An 18,787-nucleotide genomic window follows, 5' to 3' on the forward strand; every position below is an offset into this window, starting at 1 on the left:
GTGTTTTTTTTTGTTTTCCCCCCCCCCCCCCCCACCCCGTCCCCCATCCGCATCTGTTTTTTCAATTATCTAAATAAAGAATAATATCTTTGGCTACAAGTCTTCATTTGCTTATACATTTAGATCATTGCAATTTTAATTACATTACAATTACTTGATTTGTAATGCCATTGGCAGAAACCCTTATGCCACAATGTACATTACAGAAAAATCTCATTAATTTTTAGAAGGATTTTGCTTATAATTGAAACATTTTCTCTTTATATAGTCAACATTTTTCCATTTACCTAAAGCAACCATGTAGCCTTCAAAGTTTTCATTGGTTTCCATTTCCCACGTCCCATTGTAATCGGCAGGCATGGTGGCGAGAGTTTAAACCACTTCAGCTCAAGGAGTGAGACTGGAAACAATCTCTGCTAAGAGAATGTTTTATAAACCTTTTCATATCTTTTTTTTCCACTAAGGTTTATTATTCTGTAGATAATACAGTTTAAGGGGCAGAGTGATAACCCTGGAAACTTTGCTTTCATTGACAAAGTTCAGTTGAACAGCTGGCAGACAAGGAACACTTTCAGGAATTGTAGTAATACAGGATATGATTTTACAGTGACCTTTGTAAAGAATTTCTGGCTATTATGGGATACCTTTGAAATATATTGAACACAGTGGCAAATTGTACAACCCAGTTAAATTTTCCAAGGTGAATTGTCTTTTTACCTCCTTTCTACATTCACTTTTCCCTGTGAAGTGGCAGCCTTACAGAGCTGACACATCCAGAACTCCCATTTAAAACTTATGGAAGTCTTGAATGTGAAACAAATGTAAGACAGGGCAGGAAAGGGAATATTCTTGTTAAAAAATTTTTGTTTTAGTTTGATTTTCAATATATCTGCTATGTACCAATAGCTGTACTTATACCAACTACACTTTTGTAGTTTTGTTTTGTTTTAAGAGCAAGTTTAGCAAATATAAAGTAAATCAAAATCAATCATAATTGGTATCAATCCTGCCCTAAAAATGATTTTTTAATTCCTCTGAAACATGTCAGTTTGCATTGGAAAGCTATTTTATACATTGTTGTGGAAAAAAACATGGATTTCAGTTGTGCAAATAAGCACATTCAGAATGTGTCAGAATGGAGAATTTGAATGTGCAGTCAAACTTTATTGGAATTTAAAGTAAGTACTAAAAGAAAATTAATTGAAGGTTTTATGTTATGGGGCTTTAATCAGTTAAGATAACTTACAGCTGGCTCTACAGAGACAATCGAAGTTACCAAAAGTCAAAAACTTCTTGAACTCCTTACCTAACCCACCTTTTTTTTTTTTTTTTTATGGGAATATTATTAAAAAATTTATTAGAAAAAGTGTTAAGGTCTAGATCTTCAACTCAGAAATAGGTAAATGGAAGAGTTACTGATCTTATGATTTCTCATCTAAGCCTTTATTTTGTTAAAATTAATGCAAAATTCCACAAATGCTGAAAATTTGTACAGGGATTCAGAAAAACTCAAAACAAACCTAAAGAAAGCTGAGAGTTTCTGGGAGCTGAGTTTTTAAAATGCCTCAACTTAGGGAGCTAATTTAAGACAAGGAAAAGAAGTATCAGACAAGGAAAAGAAGTAGGAGACATGAAGAGGGTTTTCAATCAGGCATCAGGCAAGGTCATGGGGAACTGCAGTGACTGAAAGTTGGAGTGAGGTGAATTCCTGTGGGAATGCCCCCAGGAAATTACCTGCACCCTTGGCTGGAGGGTGCAGTTTGTCTGTAAGGCAGTTTATCCAGGGAAGCTGGTGATCATATCTTTACTTAGGACAAGAACGGCTTTCTAAAACGTGTGTCTCATTTCAAGCACAATTTATTGGGCTGATCACATCTACTACTACTGTGTTTGTTTCCACTCTAAGAAATTCTAGATGAAACCACGAATGATGTCACATTGAAAGTGAAAATTAAAATCCCTTTCTTCTGTAGTGATATTATGTAATACTTATGCAATAGCTTTGATTTTACATGTTTGTGTACTTTCTTTCTTAGCCTCTGTGTTGCATCAACATTAATAATGCATTATTACTATTTATACATTTTATGTATATACTAAAAGGTCCTGTAAAAATAAGAATACATGAGACTGAATGTCTACAATCACATCCTAGAATCAGAGTATGTCCTAGAAGCTCAAGGTGAGATATTTTGTATGCTCGTTGATTTCAGTTCTGATGTAGTTTGCTTCCTATGTAACAGTCATTTTGGTAAGATGGGGAAGAGACTGAAGCTGTATTGTGTGACCATCAGCAATTAACATTAACAACTAATAAAGTAACAGAAGGCTCCATTGCTGTAGATATGCATAACTACGCTCATTCAGGGAGAATTAATTATGACATGAATACATCCTTTGCATAAAATATCATAACTAATTAACAGCATATAAATATACTTGTACAGCTTTTCCTGACAAAGTTTTGGTTATGCTCATCCCTTATTATTTTTTAGATTTTTTCCCCAATATATGTATTTTCTAAGCACGTGTTTATCCATCATACTAAATTAGCATTTTGAGCCTTTTCAGGTAAAAATACAGCTAGGAGGTTTACAGACACTACATTTAACCAATCAGAGAACTGGCTAAGTAGGGAATTAATGAAACATGAAATATTGACTTGACAGAGTTCTGTGATACTTCATGAGCTTTTAAGGAGTGCTGTGTTAAGGTCCACAAAGAGAATATTCCATTTACAAATCAGTATCTTGAGAGACAGTACAACCTCTAACACAGTCAAATGCCTGGCTAAATCATGGGCTGCCGGGATACAGTACAGCTACTGTTCACACTATTGTTTAAAAGCCCTGGGTGGAGAGTTCTAAGTCTCAGGTCTTTGCCTTGCCAGTTACACTGACCTCAACAAAATGTTAAAATTTTGACTTATTATCCACTTGACAACTTAGAAATTATTCTTTGTGTTCTGTATTTATTGTTTTTATACTGCATACACAGAGACAAACTTTCAAAATGGCAAAACTATATTTCCTCCCCATGGAAGAAGTATATATTTAAAGAAATTAAGATAAGGTGCCCTCTCCTAATTGTCATGACTGTTTTGTTCTCAGCATCCTTTTCTTGCAAAACCACTTGCTAAAAATGAAACTCTGAGCTCATATCTTTTGTGTGAGGTTTCAACATAGGGCTAAGATTTATGGCTGAATATTGAGGCCTTGGAAATAAAGCAAAGTCATGAAAAATCAACTTAGTTCTGCTAAAAGCCTAAGTAACTTGTTCAGTCTTTATTTGTGTGTGAAGAAACAAAGATGGCATTGCTTGCCTCTTTCCTCTGAGTCAGTATTGATTAGTGGCAGTTTGAAAAGAAAAGATCTCATGGAAAACACTTTGACTGACAAGACTGAAAAGTGAGGCCCAAATGCTGTTTGTGTGGAATGAGTCAACAGTCATGGATGTTACTTCCAACACTTGCCTCCAGTTCCTCCCATTGTGTCTGAGACCTGACCAGAAGAGAATTTCTGTCTAGGTAGGTGAGCAAAGTTCAGCCTTTCTTGCTATTGGAAAGAGCTGGAAGTGCATTCCCCTTGGAAAGGTTCTTCTGTAAAGCACTGTTAGAGCTCTACATGAAGCACAGAAGGACCAGTCAAATGGAATTTTTCTTGTAAACTTTTGGGCATGGTATTTTGAAGAGACGGTAACATACTTCCCACTCTGTCCTTGCCTCATTTAATTTTCCTTTTAAATGATCCAATATGCAGATATAACACAGGAGAAAAATGCCTTGTACTCCCCCGAGCAGCCTCTACACTCCTCATGCTTGACAGCTGGGACTTTTGCCTATAGTTATTTGGTTGTTGTTTAACACGTAGAAATATGGCAAACTGCGTAAGTCGTTCTTAGCAACTGAATTCCCCTGAAGGATTCAGACAGAAGCAGCATGGTCACAGACACCTATTATTATTTTTAACTTGTTAGCACATGTGCACTCACTAGGTTTATTTTTATTTTTTAGAAAATTAATCACTTGAAATGTATTCAGTGATGGCTGCTACTGCAAAAGCTGTCAGAGGTGCTATCTTACCAGGCTGGGGGCTCTGTTCTGCACAAACACCAGGAGTCACATTCTGAAAACTAAAAGTACTCTGGAAGGAGGCAATCGGCTGCTTGTCAGTGTGTGATGGCCTGCAGGTCTTGGGGATTCAGCTGCTGCCCAGAGAGCTCACCAGGATGTGGCAGGAGCAGTAGGAGAGGCGTGTACAGCAGGAGAGGGCCAAATCAAAAGGTGTTATTTGCAGAATGGGTTCAGCAAATACTATTTGATGGCCCACTTGGGGGTTGCCTTCCCCCAGTATTGACTGGCACTACTCTACCTTGGATATCCCTTGCTGATCCCAAGCTTTCTTGCTAGGTCAGGCACACTCAGTAAAAGCAAGCCTACCTCAGTGCCTTGGAGTAGGAGGTTTGGCTTCTGACTCTTGGGCTTATTGCTTTGTTCAGGCCTGGGCCCTCCAGAGAGGGAATGGAAGGAATTTGGATGAGTTGTACATAGAGTTGTTGTCTAAACACTTATTATTTTATGTCAGTTCTTAGCTGATCTTCCAGAACAGAGATCTGCAGGAACGAACTTTTTGTTGACACCTAACACAAGGGGGAATTCCCTCATTCACATCTCAGAAGAGGAACTTGTCTGACACCTTGTTGACAAAACAGTAGGGACACGGGATGCAGACACTGTGGGAGTACACAGAGCACACAGAGCTCACAGTTATGCCAGTTCAGCACGTTTTGTGTTTACCTTCAACTTGAGCAAAGATGCACAAAATATGTTTTTAATCATTCTTAGAAATAAAATAATTGGCTTTCAGACATTGAGTTTTCATCTTTTTTCAGTAATTTCCATCTCTCTTACTCCATCTGATTTTGGTGATGAAGTTGGATGCAGATGTTACACACAGTATTAATCAAAAACCTCCCTCCTCTCTTAACTAAGGACTTTAGCTTAGCTCTTAGAGATTTCATGATGTCACTAGTGATTGTGTTACTGAGTTTGAAAACATTAAAAATATAATCCAACGGATTCTATTGTCTTCAGTACTCATTTTTATTAAGGTGGTTTTCATTATGAAATATTATGCTCTAGAGAACCATTGACCAGTGGATAAAGCTGACTGACCTTGATTTTCAAAATAAATGGGGAATACTGAATTTATTAATTCATTAATTCTCCTGAGCACTTATTCAAAGCTCTTTATTCAGGCTTTGAGGAAGCAGATAAAAATCATCAGCCTTTGTGAAATCAGAAAAACTTAGGAGGCAACATGGTTTGGCCAAGGTCATGAAAGAAGTCACTATGCAGAGCAAGTCAGTGAGCATATCCACTAAAGTGTGCTTCCTTCTGGGCTATCTTTAACGTGGATGGAAAATCTGAACCCAGTTTAACTGCTTTGTCATTGCCATTAAGGATGCTTAAATTTTCCCTTAAAAGATTTTTTCAGGACCTGAATTCCCTGCATGAACTATGCATTAATATCTGTGACTGTAATCTATAACTTAATTGTATCTATTCTGTGGTAGTTTTGTAATTGCAACTGCTGCTTCTTATCTTCATCAGATAAAGGTTGCATTACTTAGACATTGGACTGGAACACTGATGCATGAATTTTGAATTAAAAGAAGTCTGGGGTTTTTTCTTTGATATTTCCATGACAAGCACAATTTAGCTAAGAAAATACGTATCTCCTTTGGCTTGTTCATGCCTGACCATAAAAGCTGAAATGCCATTTTAATGCAGGGTCTTATCCATTAGAAGAATATTTTAAAGACACAAATTTGTCAGACAGAAATAGTAGTTTTTACCTCATCTGGAGAAAACTTTATAGAGATACTTTCAAATATCTTAGACCTCAAGTTTTCACATAACTCCTAAGTGATAGAATTCAATGATAGAAAGATTTTGTGACCAGTTCTAGAATCCAGATGAAAAGTTGTATAAGCTGTTGCAATTAGTGCATAGTTTTGGATTCACTGCAGCCATTTAGAAAAAGGTTAGAACCATTCTTGTGATAACCTTAAGGACTTAAAGCCAGTGTCCCGGAAGGACTGTAAATTGGGTCCAGAGCTATTGATGAAAATCCACACTAATACTCAGCCAGTTTTCTTTCACTATGCTGCTATCAGTGCAGAGCAGTTCCAGAACCGTTACGTACTCCTAGGAAAATTCCTACATTGGTGAGCGTATCTATTTCCCAAACGCCTTCTTTTTGCCATAAATCAGTTTTACTGCTTCAGATAGAAAAAAACACCAGCTCAGAAAGCCAGCAGCAAAATCTTCAGGGTAACTGAATACCATCATCCTGTGCTGTTGCATCTCTCTTAGAACGTAGGCACAAGTCATTATTTCCTGTTGATTAAGGGATGCTCTGTGTAGTAAATCTCATAAATTCACTCCTCTCACAGTGCTGTATGGTTAATCCTTTTCTGTCTGTGTCTCCAGATCCACAACAGCATCCTTTCTGTGGGAAAAGCTCTGGCTTCATTCTACCATATCCTGTTTGAGAAATGAACCAGTGTTTAACTCTTCAAGGCATCCTGGAACATTAGAAAATAATTTGTTGTAGTAAAGTGGCATTTAGATATCTGTCTGTCCTTTTGGTGAATTTCTCACTCTAAGTTGGCACTTATTTTATAGAAATAGAATTTAGGATGAAATTTTATAGTAATATTTTAAAAAAATCTAAGTTGAAAAATCCAAATAGTGTCTGCTGTAGTTAAATGAGTTGGTACACTCAGTGTTGTTAAAATGCAACACACTTGCCACTGCAAACTGGCTCTTAAGGCAAGTGTATAATCAATCAATTTAAGAATCGTTGGGGATGGGCCAAGCAATATAATTCAGGACACATTGCTGAAGTTAAGATTTCTCCCAGACATATGAGAGGATTGGTTCTTAATAGCAGTGATGCCATGTGGTTTCGGTTACTGGATGCACATGCATGGAAAGCAGGGGGAAGGAGCATTTATATCTGATTTATTGACATTGCCACTGGAAAACTGAATTGAAATAAGGAATTGATAAATATGGTAATTTCACTTTGCAGTAAAAAGTACCAAGTACATTTAATATAGAAGAAGATAAAAGAGAAAATGAAGTTTCTTAAATTGTGTATTTTAGATGAAAATTTATAGATTTAAATAGAGATATACCTATACCTATATCTATCTATATATAATATAAGAGAATGGCAGGCTGTGTTTCATAGAAGAGTAAAAGAAAAAAGAATTGAAAATTGAAAACCTGATACCCAAATATAATCTCAGATTATATTTAGAAAGGATTCCCCAGAAGTTCAGAGTAATGTTCATGATGATGTGTTTCTCTAGTTTATATGTGAAAAAAAATTAATGTGTTTATAAGGAGAGTTACTTTCAACAGAGCGTCGAAAATTACTTTTCCAAATTTACATTAAAATCTTCCTAGAAACTGAAGAACTACACAAGTGAATTTTTTTATATACTCACTGGGTTTAATAAGGTAAGGAAAGAAGGAAGGAAGGAAAAGAGTTTGCCTAGAATATTTCTGAAAGGAACTTAAGGAAGCTGAATGGATAAGGCAGAACAGCCATGTTTACCTCTGTCTTGCTAAAACTATTTGCTACTTAGTGCAAAATGGAAGTATCCACTCTGGTCTCTAGAGATTTTTCCCACCTGCCCCATTTAGACTGTATTTGAAGTTACAGTTAGTGTAGTTTATTTGGCTTTATCGTGATTTTATGGAAATTTCCAGATGATCTGAGGTTTGACCAGAGCAAAACACGACATGGATACAAGTGTCTCCTTTTTATGAACATAGTCACAGGCTGCCAGGGGTGTGAACACAGCACAAGTGAAGTGTCAGCTTTGACTTCTGTGATAACAACCATAAAAAAGGAGTTTGAGCTAGGAAATATTTCTTCAGCACCATTAGACTCCTTATGAGGAGTCTCCCTTCATGACAGTGGGAAAACAGAGTCCTGTGATGAAATGAAATGTGTTACTTGTAAAAATATAGATAACTGGGCATTTTTTTCTAACTTGCCGAACATAAACCAAAGTTGTTGCAGTAAGCTATATATCTGTTAGAATGATGTTTATCATTGCCTTTGTTGCTAGTAAAAGACAACTCTGTCAGGGAAAAGAAGAGTCTTGGTTACCAGGGTATTGTGCTCCATTGCTTTCCCACTGAAAAATGAACCTTTTGGGGAGAGGACTGCTGCACGAATTAGCTCTGCTATCAGGAGATTGAAACCAGTGGACATTTTAAGGTAGAAAAAATGTCTGTTAGAACAATATTCAGCATGAGGGGAAAAAATGATTCCTTTTCCTCCTTGTGACTATTACAGCTACATCTTCAGGCAGCAGTCCTAAGGATTCAAACAGCACCACGTTGTAAGAGTGACAGTGACAACGTACAACATGGTTGGAAGGGCTGGGAGCCCTATTAACAGACAGTTGTGAGATTGCCTCATGCCTGCCATTCATTGGAATATGCTTATGGCCTTCCGAGGTTGATTTGCTATCTCTGTCCAACAATATATCCTTCACTTGCAACTGAAGGTTCTATTACTGCGTGGCAATCAGATGTACCTGAAGTTTCAAGGAAGACATCATATCATTATTATAACCTTTTCCATAGAGGCTATCAGACACACACTCACTAGACCGAGTCTCTAATTAGATGCTTTGAAAATTTAGATTTATCAAAAGCAGCCCAAGACTGTTCCTTTTTCCCCCATTAATACATTTTCATTAGTGTCGGATCCAGCAGCTGCTGAATAATATCCCTTTTATCTACTCAGCACATCAACATAACTTTTTTCTTTCTGTCAGTGATAGCATTGTGTTTTAATAGCTCCCATATCAAGGTAGAGATCTCAGCACCTTGCAGAATCCCATTCAAGGACATTTGCAATGCAGACAGAAGATTGAATTTAGATATTTAAATATAACAAGGAAACATACTTGCATTAATCTTAACGTGGAAGTTAATTAATTAATCTTAAATATGGAAATGCCTACTTTTGAAATCCTTGGCAAAATTACAGGTAGTTTTGCTGTCTTGTCAAAAGGTAAAAAAGAAATTAAAAAGTGTTATTTCAGCAAGTACTTTCATTGTGAAAAGAACAAATAAGCACCAAAGTGACCCATGACAGCTTTAAAAAACTGAATTTGCTAAAATTAAGGAGTACTTGCACTATAAAGAGAAGGAATATGAAAAAAGGAAAAATCTTCTTGTTCTGCCCAGCTGTTTCATCAACAATTTTTTTTGCCTGGTGGAATGTGCCTGTTGCACAACAAAACAAAATGCACTCCAAAAAAAGTTGTAGTGGGTTCAGGAAGAGCTTTACTTCACAAAGAAATATCTCTTACAAAAAGTGCTCTTTTCTGTGCATGCCTATTGCATTTATTTTTCTCTCAACTCATACAAACATATTTTGGAGGAGGATTTACCAGGCCTGATAAGCAGTGTGCCATCCCGTGCCATCCTGTATTGAGGCACATGATCCAGTGTCTTGAGGTTTTATGCTTCAAGACGAACTGTAATGAACTGTTGGTCAGCTCTATAATTGAAAGCAGTACTTATTTGGCTATTGAGGATTTTGCTGTTGTGGGACCTTTTTTTCCTTTTTGTTGTGCAAGGGGGACTTAAAAGAAGAACAGTATTTTTTATCTGGAGATATGTCCTACATTTACCTTCACTTCACTAAGATTTGGGCATTCCCTTTTCAAATTTTTAGTGTCTAATGGGTACTGAAAACCAATCACTTCAGGGGAATATGTAACTGAGAAGGTACCTATATGTCCCTGAAGTTATATAAGCTGCAGTGGGAAGTACTGCGTGACATTAATCAGATTTTCAAAGCATTTTTGTGGCTGAAGAGGGAAAAAGGCTCTCCTAAAAAATTCCAAATGATGTTCAAGCAAATTAGGTACTTTATAACTGTTAATTTTAACTCAAAGTTAAGCACTTGGTAAGGTTTTTGAGTGACCTTCAGCACTTTAAGTACCCACTTGTTTCTTTGGCTCCCAAAATAAATTTGGAAAGACAGTAAAAAATAGATGCTTCCATGCTGAGAGGTGGAACTAGAAATGGAATTTTGTGTAATGTGATAATTCAAATGTCTACAAGGTGGACTTGCTGTGAGAGAAAAATACATTATAAAAGGTTGAACATATGTTGAAAAAAATATTATCTGAAGTAATTCTGCATTTGTGTTTGGGAGTAATTTTCCACAAAAGATGACAAGGAAAGTTTCTAATGGAAGTTTGGGGCTTTTTAGTCCTTAAGGAGGTGGAACCAGACTGTTCACAGGTTATTTTGCTAGGGAACTTTGATGTTCTACTTCTTTTCTGTTTGGCTTGATAGGGAATGAATCATCTGTTTCTGCATCATTTTGCAGAGTGTGAAATCTCATGTGCAGTTCGTGTTTGTCTGGCTCCTGAGTCAGCCCGTGTCTCAGATTGGTTGAAGCCAATCTCAGGCTAAGATGGGATGATGTGTTACTGCTGCAGAGTGTTGGAAAAGTCTGTTCTGTGCTTCTGGCTGTTTTTTTTATGTATAATAGGTCTAAAACATTCAAGTAATTCTTTCAGAGTTAGAATTTATTACCAGTTCCAAAGAACTGAGGAACTGGGAGTCTATCTGTGTTTACAGCTGAAATAATGGAACATGTGTTGGAATAAAGGAGTAGTGATGACTGGCTTTCCAGCTGATGCTACTTTAGACCACATGTTGCCCTTAAGAATTGTCCTGAGAAATTCAGTGTCTCTGATGATCATTGGCATCAGTGTTACAATGGAGAGACTGTGTTACAGTGAACTACATTGTTGTACCCAAAGCTGAGTGTTTGTAGGAACTGCTTGGTACTGTGTTTGAGTAAGTTCTTTCTGTGTTGCCGTAACACAGATAAAATGGCACTTTTCTCTCATTTTCCTCTACAAAAATAACCTTGGAAATGTCAGCATCAAGAATGGCAACATGTTTCTTGACAGGATGAGTGAAAGATCACACAGTCATTTCACAGAAGTACTATTGAATTGTGTTAACTTCCTCTGCATGCCCTTAGCATGCCCAGCTGGAGAGAAGTGTTGGAAATTGTAATGGTTATGGATGATAAGCATCAGTGTCTTGGTAAGAAAATATAACTTGAAGCATGCTGATTTCAAATTAGGGAAGGGGAGCAAGGAACTATTGTGAGTCTTGTTGCACTTGATGGAATGTGAAATTTCAGTGAGCTCTCCCCATATGCTGTGGTTATAAGCCTCACCAAATTATAATGGTGACTGCATTGCATTATAAGCACTTCCTTTTTGTAGTAAATCCACTGACTCACACTAGAGAAAAAATTGGTGGGAACATCAGGATGGAGAGGAACTCTTCTGTTTAAGTGTAACTCCAAATTTCAGTATAATTTTATGTTAGGTCTTCATCATTCCTTGTGTTTCAACTCTGCACTTCTGTACTGTTGCCTTCTGCAGCTGGAAGGGGAGGGGAAAGAAAGGCCAGTCAAACAGACATAAGAAAGCTCTGAAAGTGAGTCTAAAAGCATTTAAGGACTGCCTATCTTTGCAGTGTACTGCTGAGAATCATGTTCTGTGTATTTCCACACATGCACAAACAAGTTTTAAATGTTAGCTACTCTATAATGCTTATGGACCCATAAATAACTGCTCACGCTTCTGCTCCAATCTTGAACTGTCAAATAGCTGAACATTTACATAAAATATTTTAAATTTGGAATGCTCTTGTCACAATATTGACCTTTTAATTTGCTCAGCATTAGAATAGTGGTGTACCACAAGACAAATGGTCTCTTGTTATGTAAATAAGTGTAGAGTCAATAACCACAGGCTGTTTCCCATTCTTCTTTCCTCCCTTCCTTTAATAAGAATGTTGGCATTGAAAGAGGGAATTTTATTTTGCCTCTATGGTGCAGAAACTCAATTGTCAGGCAGTCTTATTGAAGGGTTTGGTGAAGAACTGAAATGCTATTTTGCTTAACTGTTCAGTGTGGGTTCTTACTATTAGCTATTAATATAGAGAAAGTGCTTGCCCTAGTAATAAAATACATGGTACTGAAGGGGCTCTACTTTTGCTAGACAGGAGAAAATTATTTAAATAAACATTTGCTTTGAGGTTAAAAAACCTTTTTAAAATAGAAATAGCTGTACCACACGGGTAATAATCCAAGACAAATGTGCTACTGATAGAGGAAGAAAGGATGAATAGCTGTGAATCTGTTATGTGATTACAGATGAGGCTGTCCAAAAAAGAATAAAATACAAAATGATACATACTAGGATGTTTTATTAATGTTGTAATGGTGAACTCTTGCTTTTTACTGTCAAGTTTCATACAGTAGAGCCAACCAAATGATAGACATTGATGGAAGTGGATGTATCCAGGGGAGCACATCATTCATGCCATGCTGGGAGACTGCTGCGCTCCACTGCTCAGTCCCATGGGAGACTCTTTAGGAATCTGATGCACCTTCTTGTTATGAGGAATTTGTCTTCGGTCTGTTTATTTTACAATAAAACTATTACACAGATCATACTAAGTAACTCCTTCCCATCCTTCACAGTTGGACTGTTGCATAAATGTAGACTGTGACCCCAACTCTTACGTCAATTCTGGTTTCCGTGGCTTAGATTTTAAGATATGAAAGCAGCCAAGATTATACACTAGAAGGGGTAAAGAAAATCTGAGTGGCATGGACAAAACAGGGAATGGCTGTTTGGTGGGAGAAGTTACATTATAATGTACCTGTAGGTTGCAGGTTCAAGTAAACAAAAAGAGTGTTTTCTCAACAATGGAAAAAGCCTGTTTTGTTTACGCTTTCCATTCACACTGCTTCTGTAGGTACTGGTCTTTCCGAACAAAATATAAAATGTCCATTGTCTGAAGGTATTGCAGTTCTGAAGAAATACAGAGTGGATATTGGCAAACCATGGCTGAAATTCTGTTGAAGATCAAGAAAATCAATATAAAGTTTGATTCCTGAGTAGCAAGCAAATCTGGATATGAATTCACTGTGAAGGTCTTGGTCACTAAGTAGTTATGAAATAGTCAGGGAGGCAGATGTTTGTCAAGTAACTGTTGAATGCTATACATTCAGCAAGGACCTATTTTATGGAGAAAGTTTTGAATTACATTTTATGATAACAGGTTGTTAAAGGTTTGTGGAAACAGCATGGTTGATTTTACACACATTAATTGGAAAGCATCGTCATGGAAGCAATGAATGAACATAATTTCCTTTTCCAAGGGAAACGGTTGCTGCAGTAGAGATAAGAGGTTACAATTATAATGACAAGCAATTGAGATGATTTGAAGCAAAGATATTCAAAGTTAAATATTTCTGAAGTTTCTGTATTTTACGTCCATAAGCTGTGGAAGTACATTGTGAGCTTGCCTTTTCTTCTAATTAGCAGCAGGTTACATTGCTTCTGCTTGATAAGCCATTAGTTATTAGTATGGTGCTAAATTTGCCCTTGTACCAAATGACCCAAAGGGGAAAAGCTGTCTGTTTGATTACAATAATAATAGCTTTTAACAATTGGATTTACTTAGCTAGATGTTAATTGATCCACTTATAACCTTCTGCAAAAAGAGTTTGTGAATGTTACACAAGACTGGAGAGAGCTGCGGGCAAAAATTAGAAGACAGCTGGTGAATTAAGGGTTATGAACTGCCAAGTTCTATTGAAGGAAAATTACATTTCAAAAAAGGTCTCAGTCAGTGCTGAACATTAAAAAAAATCATGCCAAGTTTAACTGGGGATAGTGGTGTGAGCCGTCACTTTATTACAGTTACTTGTTTGTTCTCTTACTCTCCTTGGGACTGAAGAGTAGAAAGATACCTGGAGGGTGTCCATTATTATGAAATCAATAATTAGAAACTTGAAGAAAAAAAGTTTCTGTGTCAAATAATCTTTCAAGAAAAACAAATGACTGATGCACTGAAATTTGGCAACTGGGCTGTCCTCAGTCTTGTGTAAGATGATAAACAGCATTTTAAATAGGCAAGTATTTGCAATTTCCCTTAAGCAGAGCAGCAATTTAGCCCAAGATCCACAGGTTTCTGATCCTTTCCCTCTCCTACAACCTTTCTGTCATATTTAATTGTAACCAGTTTTGACTTGTCCCACTCCAAGTACAAGAAAACTTAATCCCCATGAACTGGTGGTCTGTATGTCAGTCAGCAGGGATATCCATTTAGCTATGGACACACAGTTGGCTCGCTAACACACTCTTCCAGGAGAGAAAAGCAGCTTTGGCATGTACCTGGTTGATCAGACTCAAGTATATTTCCCAGAGACTTCCTTAGGCATAAGTATTGCCAAGAAAAAAAAAAAAAATACAGGGGAACTGACAGTAAATAATTTCATTCCATATCTGTAATTCTGAGTAGCATCATCCACAGCTGTTGCAATGGCAACACAAGAATGTACACGGAGAGGGAGTATTACTCACCTGTTTATCACATGGGGACACTTAAGCCTTCATGGATAGTATCTTCTGTTACTTTCTTAAGCAAAGCAAACCCCAAAACTTTAGAAAATTGAATTAGATGTCCATTACAGCACATCTGATGCTACACTCACAAGATATAGTACTATTGAAATACCATAGTTCAGAAAGTTTATCACCCCTGCTGTGCTAACTTTAGACTTTACCATGACTGTTTCTGAACCTCCTTTTCTTTATGCTGTGTCCCCACCCATGGTAGGGAGGTTGGACTTACCTGATCTTTAAGGTCCCTTCCAACCCAGACCATTCTGTGAGTCTATGATTCTATGTTAGATCAGGCTCCCAGCTTTTCTAAAAAGGATTAATAACTGCATATTTTAAAACAGTCTCTGGTTAGTAGAGGGTGGCAGCATTTGTTCCCATTTACATGTCTAAAGTGTCTCAGTCAGCACTGAGCCCCCAAGGAAGGCAAAGCAAGGCCAAGTACAGGAGTTGCAGCAGAGCAACAAAAGGGATGTTCCCACTTTAGAGCAGGCTCTGCCACAGTGATTTCCCCACTGACCGAGTCCCTGAAAATGGCTGATAACAGCTGGTACAGGAGACACTTGGAATTCTGTGTTACATGCTGAAGCTCTGATTCAACCTTTTTGAATTTGATGTGGTGGTGCTCACTGTATATCCAGCATGTTGATTGACTGAAAATCTGGCAGTATGGTCAGCAAATTATTACCCTCACTAACGTTTAAATCACAGTTCTGATTTAAACTGCCAGGCCAAGGCTTTCCTATGCTCAGTCTGCACGAAAACATGGGACTATGATGGAGCATAAAAACATCTGCAAATGATACTGTACAAAGCAATGCTGGTCTTATCCTCTGTGTGGTGTGTATACAATTATAGACAGTTTCTAGCTATGATCTTACTCTTAGTTTCTAAGAAAAGCTTTTTAGAAAAAAAAAAATGCACGGGCAGATATTGGCTAAAGCATTTGGAAAAGAATTGCCCCTTAGCCATGGTTTTATAAGCACTGTTTTTCCAAAGTATTGATCCATAAATTAACTCATTTCGAGAGATCAGGTTTTTATTTTTGATGGAACGCTTCCAGTACAGTGCTACTCCACTGGACCTAATGGTAACATTCTTACTGGCTTCAGTGAAATCAGGATTTAGGTGCAAGCTGCACCCTACAGCTCTCATTTGCTTCCCTGAAACTGCAGTTCAACATTTGAAAACAAGGCTATCTGGAAGCCCCTTGCTAAGGCTCTGAAAGGGTGATGTCTATGGAGAGTAAAAAAGTAGCTTACAAAGTCTAAAACTCCAGCATCTTGTTTTATACCTAACAGTCCTTTTTTGGTATAGTCAAGAATTATGGTATGCACACATTTATAGAGTTTAGTATGTTTAATTGGCATTTCTAAAAATAGTTTTATTTGCAGTCATTTTTTTTCAAAGTTATTTCCTAAAAATATTTTATTCTAACTATACAGCTCTAATGTGGTCTTCATTTCTGTGTTTGCTCTTGTCACTGATGATGTTCAGTACTAGCATTTGGAGAGTTGGTGTCAAGTCTGTAAATTCTATTGTTCTTCTCTCCTGTAGCAGCAGTAGGCTCACTGTACCTTCTTAAAGACCTGCTTACATGTGACTCCACACACTCTTATTTCCTAGGAAGAAAAAATAATTAAAACCCACAACTTTTATTTAGGACACAAACATTATAGATTCACGTGTAAGTCCAGCTTAATTTGAGTTCACAATTTTCTACTAAATTAGATTGGGTGGCTTGTCTATATTTTAGCCTGCTTTTCATCCTAAAAGATGCCATCTGGTTTGGATTTGTCTTCTGCTAAAAGGTGGAGTAAGGGAAGTTATTTTGGGGTCTCAGATCTTAAAGGGCCAAATATGTTCCTGGTGCACTATTCTCTATTTGCAGTGTATACAACTGCTTTACGTCTTTGAAATGGGAATTCTCTGTTTTGGATACATAAGGAAGTGGGGATGGATTTACCTCACCAGTTCTGAATCTGTGTGGTGATGACTGGTAGCTCAAACCTACAAATTCAGAAATCAGGATCCACTTTGGCAACACAGAGATCATGGCTACAAAAGGCAGGTAACTGTACAGAATATTTGACCCAGGTCTATCAACCAGCACAGCAGTGAGGTGTGACTGAGCCTGACCACACTGGATGCATAATGCTGCTCCTTTGTGTTCCACAAGAGCTCTTCAAAAACCCCCTTGCTAATCTTTGGATTGCTGTGAGCTGGGCATAAGTAGGGGCAGTGTTTACATCTTGGGCTCGGATTTGTGAGACTGCTGCTGTTTGCCTGTTTACCCACCTCTGTTCCTGAAACTCCTTAAGTTTAACCTGAGAAGTGCACACAGGTGTGTGCCTGGGATGTGTGCCTGTGGCAACTGGTTTAGGTGCAAGAAAAAATAGTGTGGAAGCTCGTAAGGGACATAAAGACAATGATTATGTATGACCTAGAAGAGATGCACTTTCCAGTTCAAGATGAGGCTTTTAATAAAGCTCCCAGAATATTTTGAGGAAGTTATGCACATTTCTTATGGGGGACTTTGATAAAATGATTTTAAGAAACCTTAAACTAGGTCAATAACCTTAATCGACATATGTTGCTAGACCCCAGTAAGAGAAAGTGCTTCATGCTGAATTGGTGGAACAACAGATTGATCCAGTGACTTCAGTTAGGACCTGTTTTGTTCACTACTGGAGAGGTAACCCAGAAGGAGGAGTGTGCAGTAAGGGCTGAGAGATCTGCTGACAGTGACAAAAACTATGGAGCAGAAGCAATCAATACAATAGAAAAGGGCAATAAAACACAAAAGGAAATGGGGAATGGTCAAATAAGTCACTCACATAAAAGAAAATCTAAAAAGAACTACAGAGTACAGACCACAGAATGAAATGAAGAAAATAGGAAGCGATAAACTACTAAAGGATGTGGTCCCACTCCCTGCAGAACTGTGACAAGAATAAATTAACACTTGGCTCTTTGAGTAAAGTTCAGTAGGATCATAAAGCTATTGAAGTATCAATGCTTTAAAGGTAACTGCTCATTGTATCAAAGCACTCTCAAAAGTACAGGACCTAGTAATCTTAGCTGGTCAAAACAAGATATTAAAGGGGACTCTTCACTGTATTTTTAATCGAGAGAGTTGCATTAACAAGGATTAGAGAAATAAAAAGGACATCTTCTGAAGTTTATGAAATACAAGAAGTGAGAAAATTGAAATATTGAGGAGCGGGCTCTAAAGTGCTTGGTTACTTCCTTTGCATGAATTACTTTTGTACTGACTTCTGCGTACATGAGAGACAGGTTGTGGCAAATTGTCCAAGTGCCAATGAGTGAACGCATGAGCTGGCAGGTATGATCCAGAATTCTTCCCAGCCTTCTGAAAAGCAGCATCAGAGCAGTTAGATTACCCTGAGCTACCTTAACTTGCAGTAGACACACGTATTTGAGCAACTGAATCTCAGTTTCTGACTTTTAAAATCAACCTCCTGAAAGGGACAAGTATAGAAAGTGGTCTGGGCATGGAGCTCCATGGCCAGGTTGTGTGGCTAGAACAGGAATCAGAGTAAGGATAGCAGAGACCAGGGCTAAAGGAATTGATGTTGGGGACAGAAGATGGGAAGAGATAATGCCTGGGAGCTAGCAAGGGCCAGAAACCAGGATGCCAGTCCAGAGAAATCCAAGAGCAACTGGTGCTGCTGTTTATATATGTGCAGAGAGGAATGCACAGCTGTGTATGACTGAGAGCAGCCAGGTGGAAGCTGAACTTCTAGGCCAGGTGTTGTAATGGGTAATTGAGACCGGTTTGCCAGCAGAGAACTTGAAAGGGCTGATGCCTGGTGTGCAGCTGGGAGGCAGTGTGGAAATACTGAAAAATGCTTCATGGAGGGAAAGTGTATGCACAGGAAATTTGGGCATCTCCTTTTTAATGCTTCCTCCCCTCCTTTAGGTGAGCCCATGGCCTCATCTATAAATTCATCACTTACACAGCAACTTTCTCCCTACCTGTGCTGCGTCAAGTCCAGATGGTAAGACCTGTCACATACATTCCTTTCCTAAACTGGATTCTGGGACCTCCAATACTTTCTCAAAATTATGTTTATTAATAAGGGGCTTGAGGTACTTCTGCAAAGACTTCATAACTCTGCTACTGATTTGAACATTTAGAGGATATCCATTTAGATTGCCGAATGCTAATAGTACTGCACAGTGAAGAGAAATGGAGTTTGGAGTTTATTATCTC

The 18,787-nt window shown here is 37.8% G+C and overlaps 2 protein-coding genes across 2 annotated transcripts in view; both read right to left on the reverse strand.

Annotated features, from left to right (window-relative positions):
* The window catches only part of RBP2 (retinol binding protein 2), a 15,729-nt gene extending 9,008 nt beyond the window's left edge, over nt 1-6,721 (reverse strand). The window contains exon 1 of the mRNA XM_008629557.2: nt 288-6,721. Within this exon, the coding sequence (XP_008627779.1) occupies nt 288-360 (73 nt within the window). The 5' untranslated portion in view covers nt 361-6,721. The remainder of the gene's footprint in view (nt 1-287) is intronic.
* Nucleotides 6,722-15,571: 8,850 nt separating this feature from the next.
* The window catches only part of RBP1 (retinol binding protein 1), a 16,184-nt gene continuing 12,968 nt past the window's right edge, over nt 15,572-18,787 (reverse strand). Inside the window, exon 4 of the mRNA XM_008629558.2 lies at nt 15,572-16,172. Within this exon, the coding sequence (XP_008627780.1) occupies nt 16,119-16,172 (54 nt within the window). The 3' untranslated portion in view covers nt 15,572-16,118. The remainder of the gene's footprint in view (nt 16,173-18,787) is intronic.

This window comes from Corvus brachyrhynchos, unplaced genomic scaffold (assembly GCF_000691975.1).
Source record: "Corvus brachyrhynchos isolate BGI_N302 unplaced genomic scaffold, ASM69197v1 scaffold223, whole genome shotgun sequence".
NCBI classification, from domain to species: Eukaryota; Metazoa; Chordata; class Aves; order Passeriformes; family Corvidae; genus Corvus; species Corvus brachyrhynchos.